Source organism: Carassius carassius, chromosome 20, assembly GCF_963082965.1.
Source record: "Carassius carassius chromosome 20, fCarCar2.1, whole genome shotgun sequence".
Taxonomy (NCBI): Eukaryota; Metazoa; Chordata; class Actinopteri; order Cypriniformes; family Cyprinidae; genus Carassius; species Carassius carassius.
Genome location: NC_081774.1, coordinates 14,811,579 through 14,832,854, shown reverse-complemented (window position 1 = coordinate 14,832,854; position 21,276 = coordinate 14,811,579). Strand labels below are relative to the sequence as shown.

General features: G+C 36.8%; 1 protein-coding gene and 1 long non-coding RNA gene across 5 annotated transcripts in view; both read left to right on the top strand.

Moving 5' to 3' along the window:
- The window catches only part of dlgap1a (discs, large (Drosophila) homolog-associated protein 1a), a 45,532-nt gene extending 30,200 nt beyond the window's left edge, over positions 1-15,332 (top strand). For 2 of the 3 annotated variants that reach the window (XM_059501814.1, XM_059501813.1), the window contains exons 5-10: positions 9,564-9,967; positions 10,265-10,344; positions 12,334-12,752; positions 13,202-13,293; positions 14,137-14,289; positions 14,896-15,332. In XM_059501814.1, coding sequence (XP_059357797.1) covers positions 9,564-9,967; positions 10,265-10,344; positions 12,334-12,752; positions 13,202-13,293; positions 14,137-14,289; positions 14,896-15,111 — 1,364 coding nt within the window. In that variant the 3' untranslated portion in view covers positions 15,112-15,332. Of the gene's footprint in view, positions 1-9,563; positions 9,968-10,264; positions 10,345-12,333; positions 12,753-13,201; positions 13,294-14,136; positions 14,290-14,651; positions 14,818-14,895 lie in introns of all 3 variants that reach the window. The other variant, XR_009422583.1, reaches the window with a different exon arrangement.
- Positions 15,333-19,551: 4,219 nt separating this feature from the next.
- LOC132095804 (uncharacterized) lies at positions 19,552-20,803 on the top strand. Of its 2 annotated transcripts, none has more exons than XR_009422506.1 (3): positions 19,552-19,843; positions 19,955-20,024; positions 20,402-20,803. It is a non-coding gene; the product is annotated as an uncharacterized LOC132095804 (long non-coding RNA). The 2 variants fall into 2 exon arrangements; XR_009422507.1 differs by having other exon boundaries at positions 19,553-19,843; positions 19,955-20,376; positions 20,425-20,803.
- The last annotated feature ends 473 nt before the right edge of the window (positions 20,804-21,276 follow it).

Sequence of the window (21,276 nt, the reverse complement as noted above, 5' to 3'; positions counted from 1 at the left end):
TTTGAGAGAGAGTGGGATGAATTAATGCACATTCACATTTAGTCTAAAACTACATCATGTTCACACAGTGCACACAATACCTCTGTACTGCCGATTTCTCACAATATGGGGACATAAGACTTGTCAGTCAATAAAAGTAACGTCTCAGTTGCGTATGGTAACCCTCGTTCCCTGAAGGAGGGAACGGAGACGCCATGTCGGTGACCGACGCAAAATGGGATATCGCTTCGATAGACTAATCTACTTTGAGTGTAAACTAAACGAGCCAATGCACATTGGCATGCAATTATTGCATCCAGCTGCCGCTGATCACAGCGTGAGAATAAGAAGGCAGCAGGTGCAGTGCATACCAGGTTTTCACTGAGGAGCCGAGCCGGAGACCCGGCAGCTCAGCGGCGGTACAGCAACCATGGCGACGGGACGTGGCGTCTCCGTTCCCTCCTTCAGGGAACGAGGGTTACCATACGTGACCGAGACGTTCCCTTTCAGTCAGTCACTCTCGACGCCACGTCGGTGACCGACGCAAAATGGCTCTAAGGCTATACCATGGACTATACACATACAAGTACCCCTTAGGTCTCAATATGGAACCCAGCCTACCATGGTTCTCACGGATTCATCATGAAGGCCTGGAGCCGGACGTTCCGCCGCGTCCAGCTGCCTAGAGTGATAGAGGACCTTTCTTCTCATATGGCTGCCTGTGTACATTTTTAGCAAGGCGGCTTGTGATAATTACCTCTCATGGGTCATAACGACAGCCAGCACTCTCTTGAGCTCTCTCAGGTCTCACCTGAGAAGAATTAGACCGCATTAAACACTTAGGAAGCTTGAGATATCAGAATAAAACCCAAAGATTCCTGTCCAGACCGGATGACTTCTCTGTGGTCTTAAAAAAAATAGCTCCGGATTATGCTGAGCAGCCGAGCGTATCTGACTCTGTCCTTAAAAAAGATCTGACATTAGGGGATGTGAAGGGCACTCGATATGCATGTGGATACTTGCGATTATGGATGTAGAGAATAATTCGTTATGATGTTTCTGTATGGCTGAAAGACCATTCGCCCAAGGAAATGGAGGTGGGTTAATTCTGTCGGTGTGTCATCTGAAACAACACTGTCAGGGTGTTTAAGGACATGAACGTGCAGAGCGTCCTGTCATTGTAAGAAAGATGAGTCGGCGGGCTCAAATTGATTTGTCTGCGACCATATCGTTTACGATATCCTCAAAGCTCAAGGTCAGAGCATGGCAGACACAATACAAATGCTGTCAATTACAGGAGGTCAAGGTTTAAATGCTTAAACGCACATTTTATCGTCTTTTGCACAGTCTACAGTGATACGCACTGGTGTACACAACCAAATCTGCACATACAAGGGAACTGTGTGTGAGGAACAATAATTGTAATCCCAAAAAAGCTTAAATCTCCTGGCATAATGTTAGCAAGACTTCTACTAAGCAAAATGCCATCATATTCTCCTTCTGGAAGCTAAAAGCATTGCACATTTTGTACAGGTGTCTGTTTACTCTAACTAACAGCAGTAAGTAGGTTAAACTATTAAAATGTATTAATATAATAAGCTGCTAGGGTTAAGTATATGTGTTAAGTATGACATAATTGTTCCAACAGCAGCACATAAAGAGTTTTATCATCTAGAAACATCTGTTCCTCTTCTTTTCGAACAGTTAAATCCTGAGTTGATCACATCTCATATATTCGCAAACAGGCTCTATATGATGTCTGTTGAGAGGTATGAAGTCTGTAAGCGCCCAGGCTGACAGGCCAGAGGAGACGCTACTGACTTGAGCAGCGCCTGTATGTGTGGGTGTGTTTACACTGCGCATCAGCAGGAGTGCTAACTCAGCCCATCTCTTTACATTTACATTTACATTTTAGTCATTTAGCTGACGCTTTCCATTAGTATACTGTAGATGAGAAATGGAGGGATTAGTAAGTGAAGTATAGAGCATGGGAGCAGGATTCCTGTGTCTTCCTCAGAAGGTGCTTGATGGTTTAGGTTAGATTGGTATCTGACATACAGTAGCAAGTATCCCTTTAATCTCTGTAAAATTGTATTTATAAAGGTTTATCTTATTTTTAAGGATCATTTATTTAATTACATGTGGGGTTTTTTGGTCCATCGCTTCCAGGGTTGAAAAAATAACTAAATAGCTTGTGACACTGCTGTCTATGTTATATAGTAGTGATCTGGACAATAATTTATTATGTGAAAATGAGCTATTCCCACACATACAGCCACACATACAGAGGGAAGTGGTGGCCTAATGGTTAGAGAGTCGGACTCCCAATCGAAAGGTTGTGAGTTCGAGTCCCGGGCCGGCAGGAATTGTGGGTGGGGGGAGTGCATGTACAGTTCTCTCTCCACCTTCAATACCACGACTTAGGTGCCCTTGAGCAAGGCATCGAACCCCCAACTGCTCCCCGGGCGCCGCAGCATAAATGGCTGCCCACTGCTCCGGGTGTGTGCTCACAGTGTGTGTGTGTGTGTGTGTTCACTGCTCTGTGTGTGTGCATTTCGGATGGGTTAAATGCAGAGCACAAATTCTGAGTATGGGTCACCATACTTGGCTGAATGTCACTTCACTTTTTTTTTTCACTCACTTTTTTTTTTTTTTTTTTCTATTAGATTTAAAATACAAGGTAATATGTTAAAATCAAGAGTCAGTGTTTGGTTGTTAAGCTCCTGCTGGAAATTGTAGTAACTAATTTAAATATTTCATAATTTTTTGTTGATGATAATAACATTATATAATAATAACATTAACGTTGATAATTATAAATGTCTCCAAATCAGCGCATTAGAATAATAGAATGATTAGAAGGATTATGCGACACTGAAGACTGGAATAATGACTGCTGAATATTCAGCTTTGCCGCCACAGAAAATAATAATTTTAAATGTGTACATATATATATATATATATATATATATATATATATATACAGTAAAATAATAAAATGATTGCAGCCTTGTTTAGCATAAGACATTTTTTTCAAAAACGTTGGAAACGACCCACAAGCAAAGGTAGCAGTGTGCAATTTACATCCTTCTAATTGGTCTTTTAGCTTCCTTTTAGATGTGTTCTGCTTTCTCCAGGTGTTAGAGGGAAACAAACAACATTCAGACTGCTAAGCTCCAGTTCCAGAACCCCTGTTTCATGCTAATTACATTCTGTCCTGTAATTACCTCATGTGACAAACCCTAATCACAATGACCATCGTTACAGTCTCAAAACATTTTCCCAGTTATTGTAGCATCAACTATTAGAATGCTTTTGAAAGTAATTATCAAACACTCCTGTGTACATCTGTGTTGGTATAACAACGACAAACACCAAAGATAAAGACACAATCAGCAGAGGTCTCACTGGTGATTATACAAAAACAATCACAGTTTGCACACAGTGTGTGTGTGTGTGTGTGTGTGTGTGTGTGTGTGTGTGTGTGTGTGTGTGTGTGTGTGTGTGAACCTCTGCGTAGATTCAGAGCATATGTATGTGAATAAATGAGGGTGTGAGAGACCGAGATCAAGTCTGGAGAAGCAATTGTGTGTGCATGTGCTCTTTGGTACACTGTAGCTCAGGGGAGATGAATTCAGCTATTCAAACACATAGCGTGGCTTTCTTTGTGTGACTGGTTGTCAAAGAAGCAAACAAGAATGGGCGCCTTGCCAAAGAAATGTGATAGACTGTTCCTGTGAACAACATGGTTTTATCTTACGGAGATTTAAAAGCTAATTCAAGAGGGGGACTTTGCTGCCAAATGTCAAGCTTTGTTAAATAACAATGATAACATAGTCATCTTTATGAGATCAAATGTCATAATTATGCGATAGAAGGCATTTATGATGGAAGGTGGAAATTAAGATGCAAAGTCATAATTGTGTGACACAAAAATCTTAATTTATGACATAAATTGCAATTATGAACTGAGAAGCCTTTTTTATTATTATGAGATAGGAAAGATAATGAGACAATTATGACACGAAAAAGTTGTCATAACTATGAGATAAATATTCATGATGATAAAAACATTTTTTGTCATTTGCTAATTATATTTATCGTAATTATATCTTTGTATCTCATAATTTCACATTTAGTCTCATATTAATGACTTCGTATGTTAGAATTTTGATTTACCGAGCCATTTTATGTGGTAGAAGTGGACTACCATAGGAACTTTTGAATGCCTGTAAATGGGTGCCTGGTTTCAGTGCCTACGTGTTATTCAGCGTGAATGATATCATATAAGCATGAATAGCTTATACAAAAGAATTTGATACTTTTGTACTGTATTTTGACTGCATTTTAATTAGTGGTTGACCGATATATCGCCAAGGCCGATATATCGGCCGACATTTGTCATTTTAAGTTAAAAGCAGTTAAAATAGCAATGCGCCAGCTATGCGCCAGCTATGCGCCTGAACACACCTCTTTTTTAGACCAGCACGCCCATGTTTGTAAAATTTACTTTATGTTTAGGTCTCAGAGACTTCATAGACAAAACATGAATTCTTGAAACATGAATGAATGAGCATGCTAAGATTATTGTAATATTGTTTTTTTACAGTGTATTGATTTAGTATGTTGTTTTATTTAGAGATAATTATTAAAAAAAAATTATAAATAATAATGTACTTTAAGTGTAATTTAATAATATTATTTAATAATAATTTAATCATAATTGTCTAATTTATTTATTCTAAATTATCCTATTGGGACATAAAAACAGTACAAAAAAGTCACTCTCCACAGAAAGAAGTCACTGGATATGTGAGGAGAGAAAAACCAAGGAGTGTGAAAATGAGGAAGTGAAATCAGAGAGGACATTAACAGCTGTTCTCTGTCTCACTCTGGGTTGCCCCCTTGTGGATGTTTAAGAAATGAAAATATATGCTTTGCTCACACAGACTTTCTCACCGTTTATCTCACAACACACACCTCTATCTGCCGCTTCATGCAGCCATCGATTAGTGATTTCATGTTTAGTGGGGGTTGTGAGGGGTTGTTTCGCTCTTTGAAGTGAAGTGCTGGAGGAAATGAGTCAGTGCTCCACCAGCACTGTGTCAAGCAGTAGCACTTCAAGATAACACTTTCAATGTCAACAGATGGCCCACTGATATAATGGGATTCTTCCATAAGAATGTTAATAAGTGAATATTTAATCATGCTCTCTGTCAATTAAAATGAATGCAATAAATATTATAGTATGGTCGTCCAATAATATTGTGACAATATGATAAGCTTGGATATTTATCATCAATATATCATCAGTGAATATGTATATGTGTTTAATTACTTTTAAATTGCATTTATATATTGCATATTCATATAAAATTAAGTAAGTAACTATTACCTCTATTTTTATTATAACCATTAATTATTTTTTACTTTCTGTGATTTTTTTAAATTTCATTTTATTAGTTACTAATAAACAATCTGAATAAAGTAGGAGATTTATTATAACTTTATCAATTTTGGGGGGATAAATTCTATTGAAGTTTTGTTTTATAATTATAGTCTTTTTGTGCCATTACTCTCTTGAAGTCATTGCTGTATTTGCATTTATTTCAATATTAGTGAGACTTTAATTTAGCATGTTGCAGGTTTAGCAGATGGCAGTAGTCTGGTGAAGAGATGGTAAAGCAGCTCACAGTGCTTCACGTTAGAAACATGCACAATTTGCTGTTCCATCTTGGGTCCCATCTGTTGCTGGATCACAGAATTTATCTGCGTGGCATTTGGGCTTGACCTGAAAAAAGTTTGCGAGACAAATCTCATGCAGATCCATGGTTCATGAAAGGGCTTTTTTACCGCCAGATTCAAGGTGGTGGCAAAGGCTAAAGATTAGCACACAGAGTCATGTTGGGAAGTGTGGTCTGAGTCTTATCTATTATTCCCCATGACTCAAGCAAAACATTTCTGGCCTCTTTAATGTGCTTAGCTGTGTGTGTTGAAGAAAACTTAAAAACTGCCAGCATAACGGTGGGCAGCGTTGACTTTTCGCTCAAGTAATGGCATGTTACTGCAAGATTGGCATTCACAATGTGTAAGATTTTCACACAGATGTCCGCAAGTCTGATTTTAAGTTCAGAGGATTTGCTGTAATCATGTCAGCCATCACAATTCTCTGGTTTGCTAGTATCTTGCTGTAACTGCTTCATACAGCAGTTGAGGTTAAGCTTTAAAAAAAAAAAAGGATTTGAACTAGGCTACTTATGCACACACTTACACTACCATTCAAAATGATTGATTGATTGATTGATTGATTGATTGATTGATTGATTGATTGATTGATTGATTGAGAAAGAAATCCATTGTTTTATTCAGCAAAAATACATTAAATTGATCAAAAGTAAATTGCTAATTGTTTATATAGGGGTGTAACAGTACACGTATTCACCTCAGCAAATCTTCAGTGTCCACAGCTCTTTAGTTCATCAGAGAAATTAAGTCTAGAGAAGAGCATTTTGTGAAATATTACAGTAAATTCTCATATTTTACTTTATCTGTTAGTCTTAATTATTTAATGTATGTTTATTTAATATGTTTAAATGTATATGTTATGAAACATGATATGACAGCCACTGTGTAATTTAATATATTTTAATATATATAATTATATATTTTATAAGTTATAAGTTAATTTAAAAACTGTTATGTATAAATGTTTTTTTTAAGTTGAGTGTTGGTTATTATATTTAAAACAATAAATAAAAATTAAATGTAAGTTTGGGTTAAGTTGTTAATTGTAACCTTATGATGTAAAGGACTCTCTATGGTTTAAAGCATAAGCTGAGGTAGATTTTTATCAATAAGAACATTTTAAATTATAACAATGTATTTAAAAAAGAGCAGCTTCAGTAAACCACGGTTTAATAAAAATAAAAAAAAAGTTCTTCCCACTGCTGTACTGATTTCATACCAAACAGTGATGTTAAAACCGAGGTACGTACGGAACGGTCATATTTGTGTACCGTTACACCCCTAATATGTGTGTGTGTGTGTGTGTATATATATATATATATATATATATATATATATATATATATATATATTAGAGGTGTGACGAGACACTTATCCCACGAGACGAGACGATACACAAGACTGGATTCACAAGGTTTTTGAATTTTTCTAAAGATATCCTCAATTATGAAATATATAGGGAAAAACAGTCTTTCATTCAACTGAAAAACACAAAATGCAAAAAATCTACTTGTACTTTATGAAATTAAACATCTATTTTAATTAATTTTATGCAGTAATAAACAATATGTAAACACTGCAGAAGAATGACAAGTAAATGAACAAAAATTATAAATAATATAAATAAAAATAAACAACATATATTCCTTTTAAGTGGAAATGAAGCAGTCAGTCAAGTTTATTATTTAGTAAATTGATTTCCACTTTATTTAAAAATTATATATAATAAACCATTTAAAAGAATAAAGCAGTGGTTCCCAAACTGGGTGGCACATCAGGGCTGAGGGATAGTTAGGGCCCTATGAAATCCATTAAATTTTTTCCTAAATTCCATTTTGTAGATGTTGTTCATGTGTTTCCGTCCTCATTTAGTGAGACGGTGTTCTGTCGATTTGTCCTACCCTGTAAGATTTTCCTACCTCCCACTAAAACCGTGGGTAGTACAATTCAACAACGAAAAATGCTACTGTAAAGTTATGGTTTATTAACGTCTACACCTACAACAACCCTAAACCTACCCTTACAGTGCTGCAAATACAGTAATTCTGTGTTATATTCACGGTTGTAGCTAGAAGGGATACAGCTACAGGAAACCAACAATAAATATTCTTTTCTACCAATTAGATTGCGTTTTTATTTAAGTCTACACCTAGCCCAACCCTAAACCTACTCTTACAGTAATGTAGATACATTAAATATTGTTGTTTAGCATGAGAAAAAGGACGCAATATTGATGTGCGCATGCGCAGTAAACCAGGGCAGGAAAATCTGACGCGTAGGATAAAATGTCAGGACACCGGCAGATGCTGAAATCACCTCACCGCGAGCGTCAGGCGCGCTTCTGTGTGTATAAATGCCACCAATGGTGAAAGGGCCAGTGTAATGCAAATATATTTGAAAGGTCTGGGTGAGGATGTCATCACGTTCTCACGAGATCTCGTGCCACGAGGTCTCGTCACACCCCTAATATATATATATATATATATATATATATGAAGTCTTCAGATGCAAAAGCCTCTAAGTGCCATCTGAAATTTTCATCAAAAATTAGCATTTTTGTCAGGTTCCAATATTTATGTTTATTTATTTCATTTTAATGAGATGGAAAAGGACTTAAACGTTGCCATCAAAGTACAAATACTGAACCTAGACATATGAGCCTGATAAAAAAATGCTAATTTTAGATGAAAATTGGGCTTTTGCATTTTAACTTTTCATATATATATATATATATATATATATATATATATATATATATATATATATATATATATTTATTTATTTATTTATATTCATTAAAATAAACATAAGAAGAAATGTTTAAATATTTATATTAAATAAGTTTATATTAAATTTTAAGGTGTTTTAAATATAAAACAGTTATTTTAAATTGTTTTTAATGTATTTTTGATCAAATAAATGCAGCCTTGGTGGGAGACTTTTTCAAAAACATTTGTAAAAATAATTTACAAAATTTAAAGAGCAGTGTTTTTTTTAGAATAGAATAGAATAGAATAGAATAAAATGTAAATCTTTTGAGACATTATAAATGTCCACTACTTTTTTTAAAGTGCCCCTATTATGGGTTATGAAAGGTTCATATTATGGTTTTGGGAGTCCCCAACAAAAGGTTGAAATGCATGCAAGGTCAAAAAACACTTTCATTTTCTTGTTATATGCATGTATTTTTACCTTATTAGCTCAACGACTCCCAAATGATTTGCTCAACAATTAAGTTTATAAACCCCTCCTTTGCGTGACCCTAATCTGCGGTGATTGGTCGATTGCATTTGAAGCTGCGTTTGTGAGCGCAGAGCTGCTTTGTGTACGTCAACATGAAATGGCTTGGGATTCGTTTTAAAAACAATTCTTTAAATGCTTCAGAGTCAACTCTTTCTTTTGAGAGACAATTATTTTATTCACGGTGCACTTTCAGATTTAAAACTTTGCAGGATGTTTTCATTCACTTAGAGCTGTGATAGACACTGCATGAAAAATACTTTTCAAAAATCCATAATAGGGGAACTTGAACATGCATAAAAATTAATGGATAATGATTGATCATTTCTTTCTCTCAAAAAAATGATACAGGGCTGAAACATCATAGACATTGAGGATGCCCACAGCATTCAAATTAGTGGTCAATAGTGATTTTAGTTTTTTGGTGAATTAGTACAGGTATCCTGACACTTCATATAAAAGTTTTTTGTCCTTACATCTGTTTCCATTCTAATCTTTTATGCTTTACTGTTTACATACTTTTCTCATGCATCTATATTTGTAAGTTCGAGTGGATAAAAGCATCTGAGAAATGAAGAAGTGTACTATTCTCTCTACAGTATCATCATGCATCACCACCTACAAGAAGACTCCTCCGCCGGTACCTCCTCGAACCTCAACCAAGCCCTTCATCTCCATCACGGCCCAGAGCAGCACTGAGTCTGCGCAGGACGCTTACATGGATGGTCCCGGGACAGGAAGCGAGCCCATCCTCCACTCTGGCCTGAGCAATTCCACCGAGAGTATTGACAGCATGAAAGCGCTAACGGCAGCCATCGAGGCGGCCAATGCTCAGATCCACGGCCCTGCCAGTCAACACGTCAGTAACAGCACCATCACCATCAGCACTACCCCTCCCTCTCCGCTGCCCATGCATGTGCCCTTCCCCGTGCCCATACCGGCCCTGGAAGATGTCCGAAGGGATGTGCTCAGGAAGAGCAGGTGCCTTTCTATTGGTATCCAGGTGAGTGAGATTCAGAGTTGTTCTCATTGTTTATTCTCCTCAACTCTGTTGAGACCTTCCTGCTGGCTATTAGAACAAGATTTAGTTGTAATATCCACTATAATGTTTTTATCAGGTGTTTGTACACAAAAGAGCCTACATATTTATACAAGCTCAGTGTTTCACGAGCTGGTCTTTTTATTTCTGTATACAAACCCACACAGGGTGAGTTAGAGATTTGTTTACTTCTCCCTGAGGTAGATGAATCTTTAAATGACTGTGGAGGTGGCTGGTTTACTGAGTGATATGTTTAAACAGGTGGATGGGCCTGAGGACCAGGAATTGGAGGACCAGTCCAAGTTTCAGTCAGTGGGGATTCAGGTTGAAGAAGAGCATGGGTGAGTCTGTGGGTGCTTGTGTGCTCTAAAATAACTGTTTCAGGAACAAATAGCACCCCAGAGACACTTTCACTTCACTTTAGTAATACTATAAAATATGTTTACTATTTATAAATAGCTATTTATTTACGTGTATACACATATACATATAATGTAATTGATTCCTATGTTGGCAAAACTGAATTTCCTTTACCCGTTACGCCAGTCTTTAGTGTCACGTGATCCTTCAGAAATCAAGCAACATTTCTTATCACTCATCAGTGCTAAAACAGCTGTGCTGCTTACCGTATTTTTCGGACTATAAGTCGCACCTGAGTATAAGTCGCATCAGTCCAAAAACACGTCATGATGAGGAAAAAAACATATATAAGTCGAAGTGGACTATAAGTTGGATTTATTTAGAACCAAGAGAAAACTTTACCGTCTACAGCCGCGAGAGGGCGTTCTATGTTTTCAGTGTAGACTGTAGGAGCAGCATAGAGCGCCCTCTCGTGGCTGTAGACGGTAATGTTTTCTCTTAGTTCATTTCTCTTGGTTCATGTCAAATTAATTTTGATAAATAAGTCGCACCTGACTATAAGTCGCAGGAGCAGCCAAACTATGAAAAAAAGTGCGATTTTTAGTCCGGAAAATACGGTAATATTTTTGTTGAAACCATGATTTATGGATGATTAGAATGTTGAACAGCGTTTATTTGAAATATAAATCTTTTGTAACATTATTTTACTTTACTCTTATTTTGTTTAATATGTATCCTTGATAAATAAATGTGCTAAAATAATTTCTCTCTTAAAAACAAAAAGTGTATCTAACACAGTAAATATGTGCTGTTAGACATTATTCATAGTGGTCAATATAGATTTTTTTTAACAAACAAAAATCAAATATTTTGCATTTGGTGACTCCATTCTTTTGGCTACTTGGCTACACCATTACAGTTGTGTATAATTTATAGTTCCACTTTTGCAATTGCATCCGTTATTGCTCCATTTCCTCTCAAAGTCTGATCTGTGTGTTTTATCAAAGAGCTTTAGTCTACAGATGAATGCATTGGTTCAAAGTTCATATTGTTGAAAAGGAATTGTTTATCTTCTTCAGCTGTTATATTGCACGCTGCATATGGTGAGAGAGTGCATTAAAATCAAGGATTCAGAAGCTCTGTATTATGGAGACACTTTCACTTTATTAAATTTATTGAGCCAGGACAGGATTATCCCAGAACGCTAAAGCTGGCACACTATGGCTCTTCTCAAAACTGCCTAGCTAGACAGTATTTTTAGGCACCATAGATGTGCTCCTGATGTCGCAATTGTAGACAACAGATTATGCCGCCTAATTTTTACCTGAATTAGAAGTACCACTACATAAAGCAATCCCTCAATTCATTGACAAGCTTCGCAAAGGAGACTTTAAATGTTTATTATTTCATCACTGAAAAGTGTTGACAGGAAGTAAGATGGATTATTTTATGCAATTTTCATGTTTGCTACATCATTTTTATTAAATTATCACTAGCTGTGCGCTTTAAATTAGTCTCTCTTGCAGGTCACTTGAGTGCTGCAATTTGTCTGCCAAATAAATGGCTGTTAATGAAGTTTATGCCAACAAGAGCATCTCAAACCACAAAATAATCTTATACCACAAAAAAGTTAATTTTGTGGTATACATGATGTCTATGTAGACAGGACCTGTGACTACTGCTTATGAGTCAGTGGCATATACGAATACTTTGACATGATAATGAAACATTTTTAAAAAATTAAGATATCATACATTTTTAATACAATTTTTATAGTTTTATTGAATCATTATATTTAAAAATGATTTCTGTATAATAATGATAATGGTTTATGTCCTCCAAAATATCTAAATGAATATTAACACAGAGATGTAAACTATTTTCTTCATAGAAGTGTGTGCGGTCACTGTATGTATGAGTTGGGGTTTTATCTACATTTGTCTTTCTTTCTTTTTTTTTCTTGGGATCAGTCACCGGCGGTTCAAGCGCTCAAACAGTGTGACGGCAGCGGTACAGGCTGATCTGGACACTCCGGACTACACACCAGCTGACTCTCCTGTCACAGATTTCCCCTCCTCGGGCTGCTTGTCCCGACAGTACTCACGTGATGCCGCCACCTCCACCGTCAGCATCCAGGGCTCAGGGAATCACTACCACGCCTGCACCTCAGATGAGTATGAGGACGTTGGCTTTGATCCCTCCATCCTGCCTCCACCTGACCCTTGGATCGATAGTGTAACGGAAGATCCCTTGGAAGCCGTGGGCCACTCGGTGTGTCAGCGTGATGGCCGCTGGTTCCTGAAGCTGCTGCAGGCAGAGACTGAACGTATGGAGGGCTGGTGCAGGCAGATGGAGCACGATGAGAAGGAGAACAAGCTGCCTGATGAAAGTTAGTGTTTGGTTTACCCATAATGAAGTCTTCTAGTAGGCCAACCATCATTAAAGAAAGTACAAATACCTTTTTTTAACATTCTAGTTAGTTTTGTATGTTCTGTGTATTGTTGTAGTGCCCAATATGCATGTGAAAATAATGACTTTTTAGGCTGTATTAACTTACAGCAAATTAATATGGATGATTAAGGATGCAGAAATTTTTATGCAACAACTATTTAATGAATTAATCACATCTGCATTGAAGTAATCTGCCCCCTGCTGGACATCCTGGTCCTCGCAGTGTTTTCTTGACATCAATAGGCTCTCCTAATTTTAATAATCATAATTGAGCTTAATTTTTTTTTTTCAAGTCTCAGAAGAGGCAGAATTCAACTTTTCTATCGATCTAGGGCTGTTACGCGTTTTTCTGATGCTCGCCTGTTTGTTTTTGTGTGTGATGTTCAGTCCTGGGGAAGATCCGCAGTGCAGTGGGAAGCGCACAGCTGCTTATTTCCCAGAAGTTTCAGCAGTTCAGGGAATTGTGTGAGGAAAATCTGGTGAGTACTAGTAGGAATGATACTGTAAACATTTATTTGACCGAATCAACTTATACTGTCAACTGAAGCAGCATTACATGACTTGAGGGGATTAAGACACTATTTACGGCTGTTTATAGCTTATAGTTTATAGATCTGAACTTGTTTTGAAATTGATGAACTTTACACTGTTATTGAACTCAATTGAAGCAACCTGAGCTAAGTAATGACGCTATTGTCTTTTTAGTGCTGCTTTACAGTATGATGAATTGATTCTGCTATGGTCCTGTTTATTTATGTGAATCTGTTTTGGAACAGTATGTATTGTTAAAAATAAAGTGCTATATAAATATAGGTGACTTGACTGTGATTCAGAACCTTGGGGTCAGTAAGAGTTTTCTCTTTAAATAAATTAATACTTTTATTCAACAAGGTTGCATTAAATTGATCAAAAGTGACGTCAAGACATTTATAATGATACAATAGATTTCTATTTTGCTTTTAATGCTGTTCTTTTGAACTTTCTATTTATCACATTTAAATTCACTACTACACATTCAGCTTTGTAATCCCAGAAATAAATTACACTTTAAAATATATATTAACAAAAATAGAAAAACTTATTTTAAATGTACTTAATTACTGCATTTTTATTAAAATACATGCCAACCCCAAGCTTTTGAACAGTAGTGTATCTTCTTTGGAAAAGAATGGAATTGTGGGTTCCTCTGCACCTTTGCAAGCAAAATACCAGGATGGAGACACCAGCTCCAGAGAAAACAGATCCATCAAGGCCTATCAGATGTTTAGACAGCACAGCTAATTCTTATAGTTCCACTTTTGTTCCTTCTCTTGGCTTAACAGAACCCAAACGCTCACCCACGGCCAGTGGCTCAAGATCTGGCAGGGTTCTGGGACATGCTTCAACTTTCCATTGAGAATATCAGCTTAAAGTTCGATGAGCTTCACCAGCTCAAAGCCAACAACTGGAGACCCCTCGACCCCCCCGAGAGAAAGGTACAACAGACTTGCAGAATCAGTACAGAGTCATTGATAGAAGAAGAAAAGGAATGTAGACGTGCTAGCTGCCTGACCGCAGGGCAATGTTGCATTTATTTTATTTTTATTTATTTTTTTCATTCATGTGCATGGTCTGTTGCTTCTGTAGTGTGATATAATGCATTCAAGTGGGGGCACTGGCAATAACAAACCTCCAAAATCCACAATATTATTCAAAATATTTTCCTCTGGAAGGGATGTTGTTGTTTTCCTGCGGCTCATGTCAGTCTTTTGGTGTAATGTGACTGTGAATGTTTCACTCACTCTTAATTTCCTGACATCCTCTTCATGTTTGCTTTGTTTGTTTGTTTGTTTGACAGTGAGCTGTTTTCAGAAGTCATTCCATCCGGCACGTACCATGGGGGCAGCGGCCCCCAACCTCTCACCCCGCCAGGCCACTCTCTTACCGCACGCAGTCGGCCGCGGAAGCGTTAGCGCCGCTCCGTAACGCTAGCCGCGGCTGGCCTTAGCGCTGTCTGTGTGCAGGTGTGCCATATTGCTGTCTCGGCTCGTCTTTCTCCGCCCGCCGCGGCGGCTAACTGACTGTTTGTCATCCCTGTTCAGGAGAGAAGGCTGCCTCCCCCAGTGCCAAAGAAACCCCCGAAAGGCCACCCTCCCCTGGCCAGAGATCGCTCACTGGAAAGCACCGAGAAGCAGCGTCAGGAGGCGCGCAAGCGTTTGATGGCGGCCAAACGAGCTGCTTCAGTACGACAGAACTCGGCCACAGAGAGTGCAGACAGCATCGAGATCTATATTCCTGAGGCCCAGACCAGATTATGAAACTGCCAAACGCCAAAACGCACTCACACAAGAACGACCAAGTGCAGAAATCCGCCGCGAGCACAACACATCACACAGATCTATATTTGCCTAATACTAAGATCACTGTATATTAGGAGCGACATACACCAGCACCGTGATAGCACAGTAGTAGTAATTTGACCTTTCATTAATAAAACAAATGACTTCCAAGACCATAGATCATATTTCTATGACCCTTATGACTTTTTTTTTTTTTTTTTTTGAGAAGCAGTACTGCATAAAATATGAAGAACTGGTTTCATAGTTAGTCTTGAAAATATACTACCGATCTCTTATGCTCACCAAAGCTGCATTTGTTTGATCAAAAATACAGTTAAAACAGTAATCATGTGAAATATTATTACTGTTTAAAATAACTGCTTTCTAATTTATTATATTTTAAAATGCATTTATTTCTTTGATGGCAGCGCTGGGAATTTTCATCAGTCATATTACCCAGTGTCACATGATCCTTCAGAAATCATTCTAATGTGCAGATTTTCTGCCCAAGAAAAATTCTTCTTATTATCAATGTTGAAAACGTTTTTTTGAAGATTTCTTAGACAAATCAAAAGTTACAAAAGCAGAATTTATTTGAAATTAAATCTTTTGTAATACTCACAGATGACTTAACTGTCACTTTGGATCAATTTATGGCATCATTGCTGAATAAAAATATTAATTCCTTTCAGAAAAAAATAGTTTACACTTAAAATCTGGTGGAAAATGAAAGAATATGCCAGTGCTTTTACACAAAGTATACTAGTATTAAAGATACTTTCTTATGCAGTCTTGCTTCTCAATTCATCTTGTTTCAAAGATTTCTATATAGTTTTACTAAAAAATATTACAAAACTGCTCATCTCATCGAGAATATGACTTTTTCCATGTGTAGTTATTTACTGCTGGATATACAGCAGAACTGTCCCTCACAGACTCGCTTTTATTTGTGTCAAATTAAATATTTCTGCCCTGAACAAAATCTATTACTAGTTCATTCACACGCACACTATTTGGAGCTCAGCCACTTTATATATACTCTTTTTCATTTTTATGCATGTGTGGTTACATACAGTTTGTTTGTAAACACATAATAGACATGGTTACACATGCACACGTGCATAACAACCTCCCTCATTCACCGTGTAGATAAATATGAGCATATACACACGTATATACTTTATCATTTAACAGTTCTACACAGACTTATCACAAATAATAAACATAAGCGTGGAGCAGGCTGGGTGTTTGTAATATAATCTGTCTGTACCTTTTTCCTTAAGAGTTGAAGGGATGATATACCAGGTTTAATGTTTTACTTCTCCAGTCGTTCCATTTGTCTTTCTCTTTCACACACTGTCTTAATCTGATGATCTAAAGAGATGTGATCATAGTGAATTATGTTCCTAGCCATGTGAAGTAGGTAAACCCTCTCTCTCATTCCCTCTAGGAAATACTATATCCTGTTGTCTTTTAGCATTTCTATTTTCTCAGAAGAGCAGAAGAACTGCTAGAACTTCTATCCCTGACCTTTTTTTTTTTGTCATACAATTGGAAAATGATGACCACATAACAGGGTATTTTAAGCTAAAAGCAATACTCATTAAAAAAAAATCTAATATTACTACATTATTCTGATGTAGAGATTCTGTAAAACTGATTCAGTGGTGAAGAAAAGATGCCTTCACTTTTCTGTAGCCATTTCTGTTTTTTGCCATTCTGATGCTTGCTATTGTGAACGTTTGTCACTCTTGAACAGTTCTTCTTATTTTAAATCCTCTTTAGTCATACGTGGGACATTTAGGCACATTATTATATTCTTTCGTGTAATAAATACAAATAAACTTACTAATCATTTTTCTAACATAGATTTGGGGCCTTCTGTGGATTTTTATGTAGACAAGTATTCGATGAGACGACTGCAAAAAAAGTGACACTAGAAGGGGAGTTTTAATAAAAATGCAAGCTTTTCATCATTGTTCACAAGATTATGTCTTTCCAGTAGCAATCTGAGTGACTTAATTTGATGTGTTTTAATACTGTGTTGGGGCACAGGGGGAGTTTTTTTGTAAGCTTTGTGCTCAAAAGGGTTGTGACTCTGAGAGGACCGTGTGACTCTGCCTGATCGGTCGTGTCAGGTGAGCTAAACTAGCGTTAAACTCTCAGGAAAAGACAGATGTGAAGTGAGTGCAGCAAATTCAGGGTCTCCCAGTGGTGATGTTTTACGCCTGTTTTTGTGAGTTTGTTCAGTGCACACAGGTGTGAGTCAGTTTGTGTTTTAAAGAATGTATGTATCTTTATGGTAAATTGGTACGTGAACCTGTGTGCGTGTGTGTGTGTGTGTGTGTGTGTGTGTGTGTGTGTGTGTGTGTGTGTGTGTGTGTGTGTGTGTGTGTGTGTGTGTGTGTGTGTGCGTGCGCGAGTCTATAAAAGTGCTTCCTGATTTTATTGGTTAACACAATCTTTCAGTTCTTTCTGTTGGTTGAAGTCAAGTAGCCTCATGAACTCGTGTACAGTATCAAAGCCCCTTGGTCTTATTTTAGTCTATATTGTTTGTACAAGAAAACGATAATGAGGATGTTCCTGTAAGCATGCAGACACAATATGAGTCCTATATATATATATATATATATATATATATATATATGATTTATACTATTATTATTTATGTACTTATTTATTTGTCTTATCTATTTAGGGTTTATTTTATACAGTTTTGATTCTGTTTAGTGATCTGTCATGCCACCCTCATATTGTGAATATGTTGTACTGTATGTATAAACATTATATGTGCATACATATGATGAACAAAGAATAAATTCTTGAAACTTTATTTGTCTTGACATGTATTGCAAAATACACTAACGATATACATAATAAACGGTTATTTCTTTTGCAATATTGTCATGATGGGAAGATGTTTATTAGATATTCTTATGAATTTAAAACCTTAGTGATGTAAGAAACACTGGGTTTGTAATGAAAAGGCTCACTGGCATAATTTTGCTGCCTTGCAAAATAGTACTGTTCAGGTGGCTTTTACTGGAACATTGGATATTGCTCAGTCGAATGCAAGCTCCCTTTTTTAATATAACATTTATAGGCCTAGTTTTTAGCGGGACTACCTTGGAGTGAATTCAGGTAAAATGGGACGCTTTTGCTATTGAGAAGACTATGGGAAATATGTCCCAATTCACTCGAATTCACACTTGTGGTGTTGTTTAGCGGGAAATACCCATTTAGAACAAAAGGAGGCGCTGTAATGAAAGAAAATACTAGGCCAACGGATTTCAGAAGCAGGCCTACAAAGACGCAGGCAGTAGCTACAACATAAAAAATGGCATCACATTCATGAGATGGGGGATTTTAAGAGAACTAGTGGGATTGTTTACCGGTTAGGCAGACTATGTAAGCAACTTTATTGATGGATAGATTGCGTTGAAGAAGAATGGTGCTTGCAAAGCTAATATTCCTCAAATCGTCTGAGCAAACCTGTGTTGTGTTGTGAATTTTGTAGGCCTATGTGATCAGGCCATATACAATTCGCAATGTAATGTCAAGTTGTGGCGTTACGCGTGAAGCGTGTACGTTTTGCAGACTGCAAGACGGGGGCATAACTTCAAGTGGGCGTAACTTGAAGTAGGAGGCGTAACTCGAAGTTGTCCAAATCACACAGAACCACGCGAGATCTCACAACGATAAATTGTTGGCAATATGGCGGCTTTAATTAGGGCACAGAGTAGAATATTGATTACGTTTAAAGGGATGCAGGGGTTTTAGGCAGGATTTGATGCATGATGCGTGTGTAGATATTAATGTTAGTGGACAATGTGAGAGATGTGTACGTTTTAGTAGGAAAACGTATTATCTGATCCACACTCCGGAACAGAAGAGGGCGGTAATGCACCAATAAGCTGGCTGCCAACCGCCGTTAAACTGGAAAGAAGATGAATATGACCGCTTTCTGTGAGAGACAACGGTGAGAATATTTTTTTTCCCGAAATAATTATTTAAATTGAAGTGTATAAGTCATTTTCATACAGTGGTATTGTTTTTGGAGTTAATAATTTATTAAAACTAAGGCGTAAAGTAAGCAACCTATAAGCAAAAGGTCTAAAGACGCTATCTTCCGGTTTCACAGGCTTAATCTAAACCCTGTCTGTGACCTATAATATAGCATATTTGTGATTTTGCTGTAAACATGTTTTATAATGCATAACTAACAGGGGAGCTCCATTAAGTACACGACTCAATAGTGGATTTACATAAACCATATATACTTATTTTAGTATTACTAAATGTCTATTTATTATCTGACTGGATAATATTTGGTAAGAATTGTAGATGAGCACATCTAACAGACATGAAACAGGTGTCTGAGTGATGTGTGTATGATATTGTGTAGAATTCACTTTTGTCAACACTGCTATAGATGAGTGTAAGTCATGAAAACAAACAAATCTATGTAAAGTAACTAAACATAAGTTATCTATTTTATTTGTCCATTTGCAATATTGATAATTTAAGGAACATTTGTGTTGGATAAAAAGTGAGTTACATCAGTTATTAACTCAACATTTAAATGCAGTATATCACAGATATATGACAGAGGAGACTGACACTTGTCTGGATGTTACAGGGACAGATGAGACACGCGTGTTTATCTGCTGCAGAGACACTGATGAAGGAATGCTGCCATCAAAGGATTTGTGTAAGTACACTACAAAAATAAATGAAACATTTTAAATGTTAAATTTTAATGTAATTTTAAACAACTATTACACCTCTTTTCTTATTCTTGATTACTGTACATTTGCTGCAGATCTTTTGTGGTGGAGCAGGACCTGCAAGGAAAGGTGAAAAAAAGGGAAAACCTGAAACAAAAGAATAATGTAATGACTTTTTGTATTGTGTATGTGTATTTTTGTAGGACATGAAAATGTCTGTAGACTGGTGTGTGCACTGAGGATGGAGAAGACCACAGCATCATCCTTGAAATGATCGAGAGTCACAGATGAGACGCTCCCTCACTCCTCCTGCCCTTTACTGTCTCATCAGGACCAGATGCTGCTGTGATGTCTTCATCCTCAGTTCGAATACCAGGGAACACATGTTAGGTAAAAACTGTTAGTCTGAATGCACTGTAAGTCGCTTTGGATAAATTTATAATTTATTTATATATTTTAACCACTTCAGTGGTTTAGTCCACTACAAAAGTAATAAATCAATGCATGTACTGTACTTGTAAAACTGTGTAATTGTTTTTCAGGTAGTCGTGCTCATGGGGTGCAGGCACATGAAAGTTTGGAGCAGACACAGCAGTCAGATTGTCCTGCACGTGTTCTTCTGCTCTCGCTTCAAGGTTGTGTGGTTTAGAGAGCCGACATCATGGTCTTCCTCACATCCTGTTGCTCAACGACATCCCCATTGAGAAGAGTGAGATTGTGAAGTGCAGCAGCAGAACTGTATCAGCTGTGTTCAGATCGCAGGAGGATGTTGGGTTCACCATCTGTAAATACTTGATTGATAGAACAATAAGTTTGAATGAAGCTTTGTTTCATGTGTTGTTGACTTGTACATGTATGCATTTATTGTGATGCTAACTTTTATACATTGTTTTAATCATTTAGACATGTTTTTTGTTCTCAGTAAATAAAATATAAATATTTTATCCATTCATGTATTAATTGCTTGACTGAAAATGGATGTATTCACATCGACTGCATTTATTTAACTAGTATATATTCATATATAGCTATGTCACAAAAGAAAATACATTTTGCTTCTTTTACTAAAATGTAATTTTAAAAATTATATAATTATTGGTTGGCATTTATCGTTATTATTGCATGTAAGTGTTGGGGTGGGCAAAATATGCAATTCCTTATGGGGTAATGTTAATTTTTGAGTAGTAATACTTACATTTTTAGAGTATAAAATCAACAATCTTCTCCAAAGGTGAGATCTTCGAGCAGCTGATCGAAGTACCCTTTGTGCAGATATTGCAGTCGCTGTGAGGTGTTTGTGCACCTGACCCTCTTTTTTATTATTAATGCCAAATTATTACATAAAAGATCATGGTAAGACGGTTGTATTTAACAATAAACAATCATAATGCCATAAAACAGTAAATAAAAAAAATCA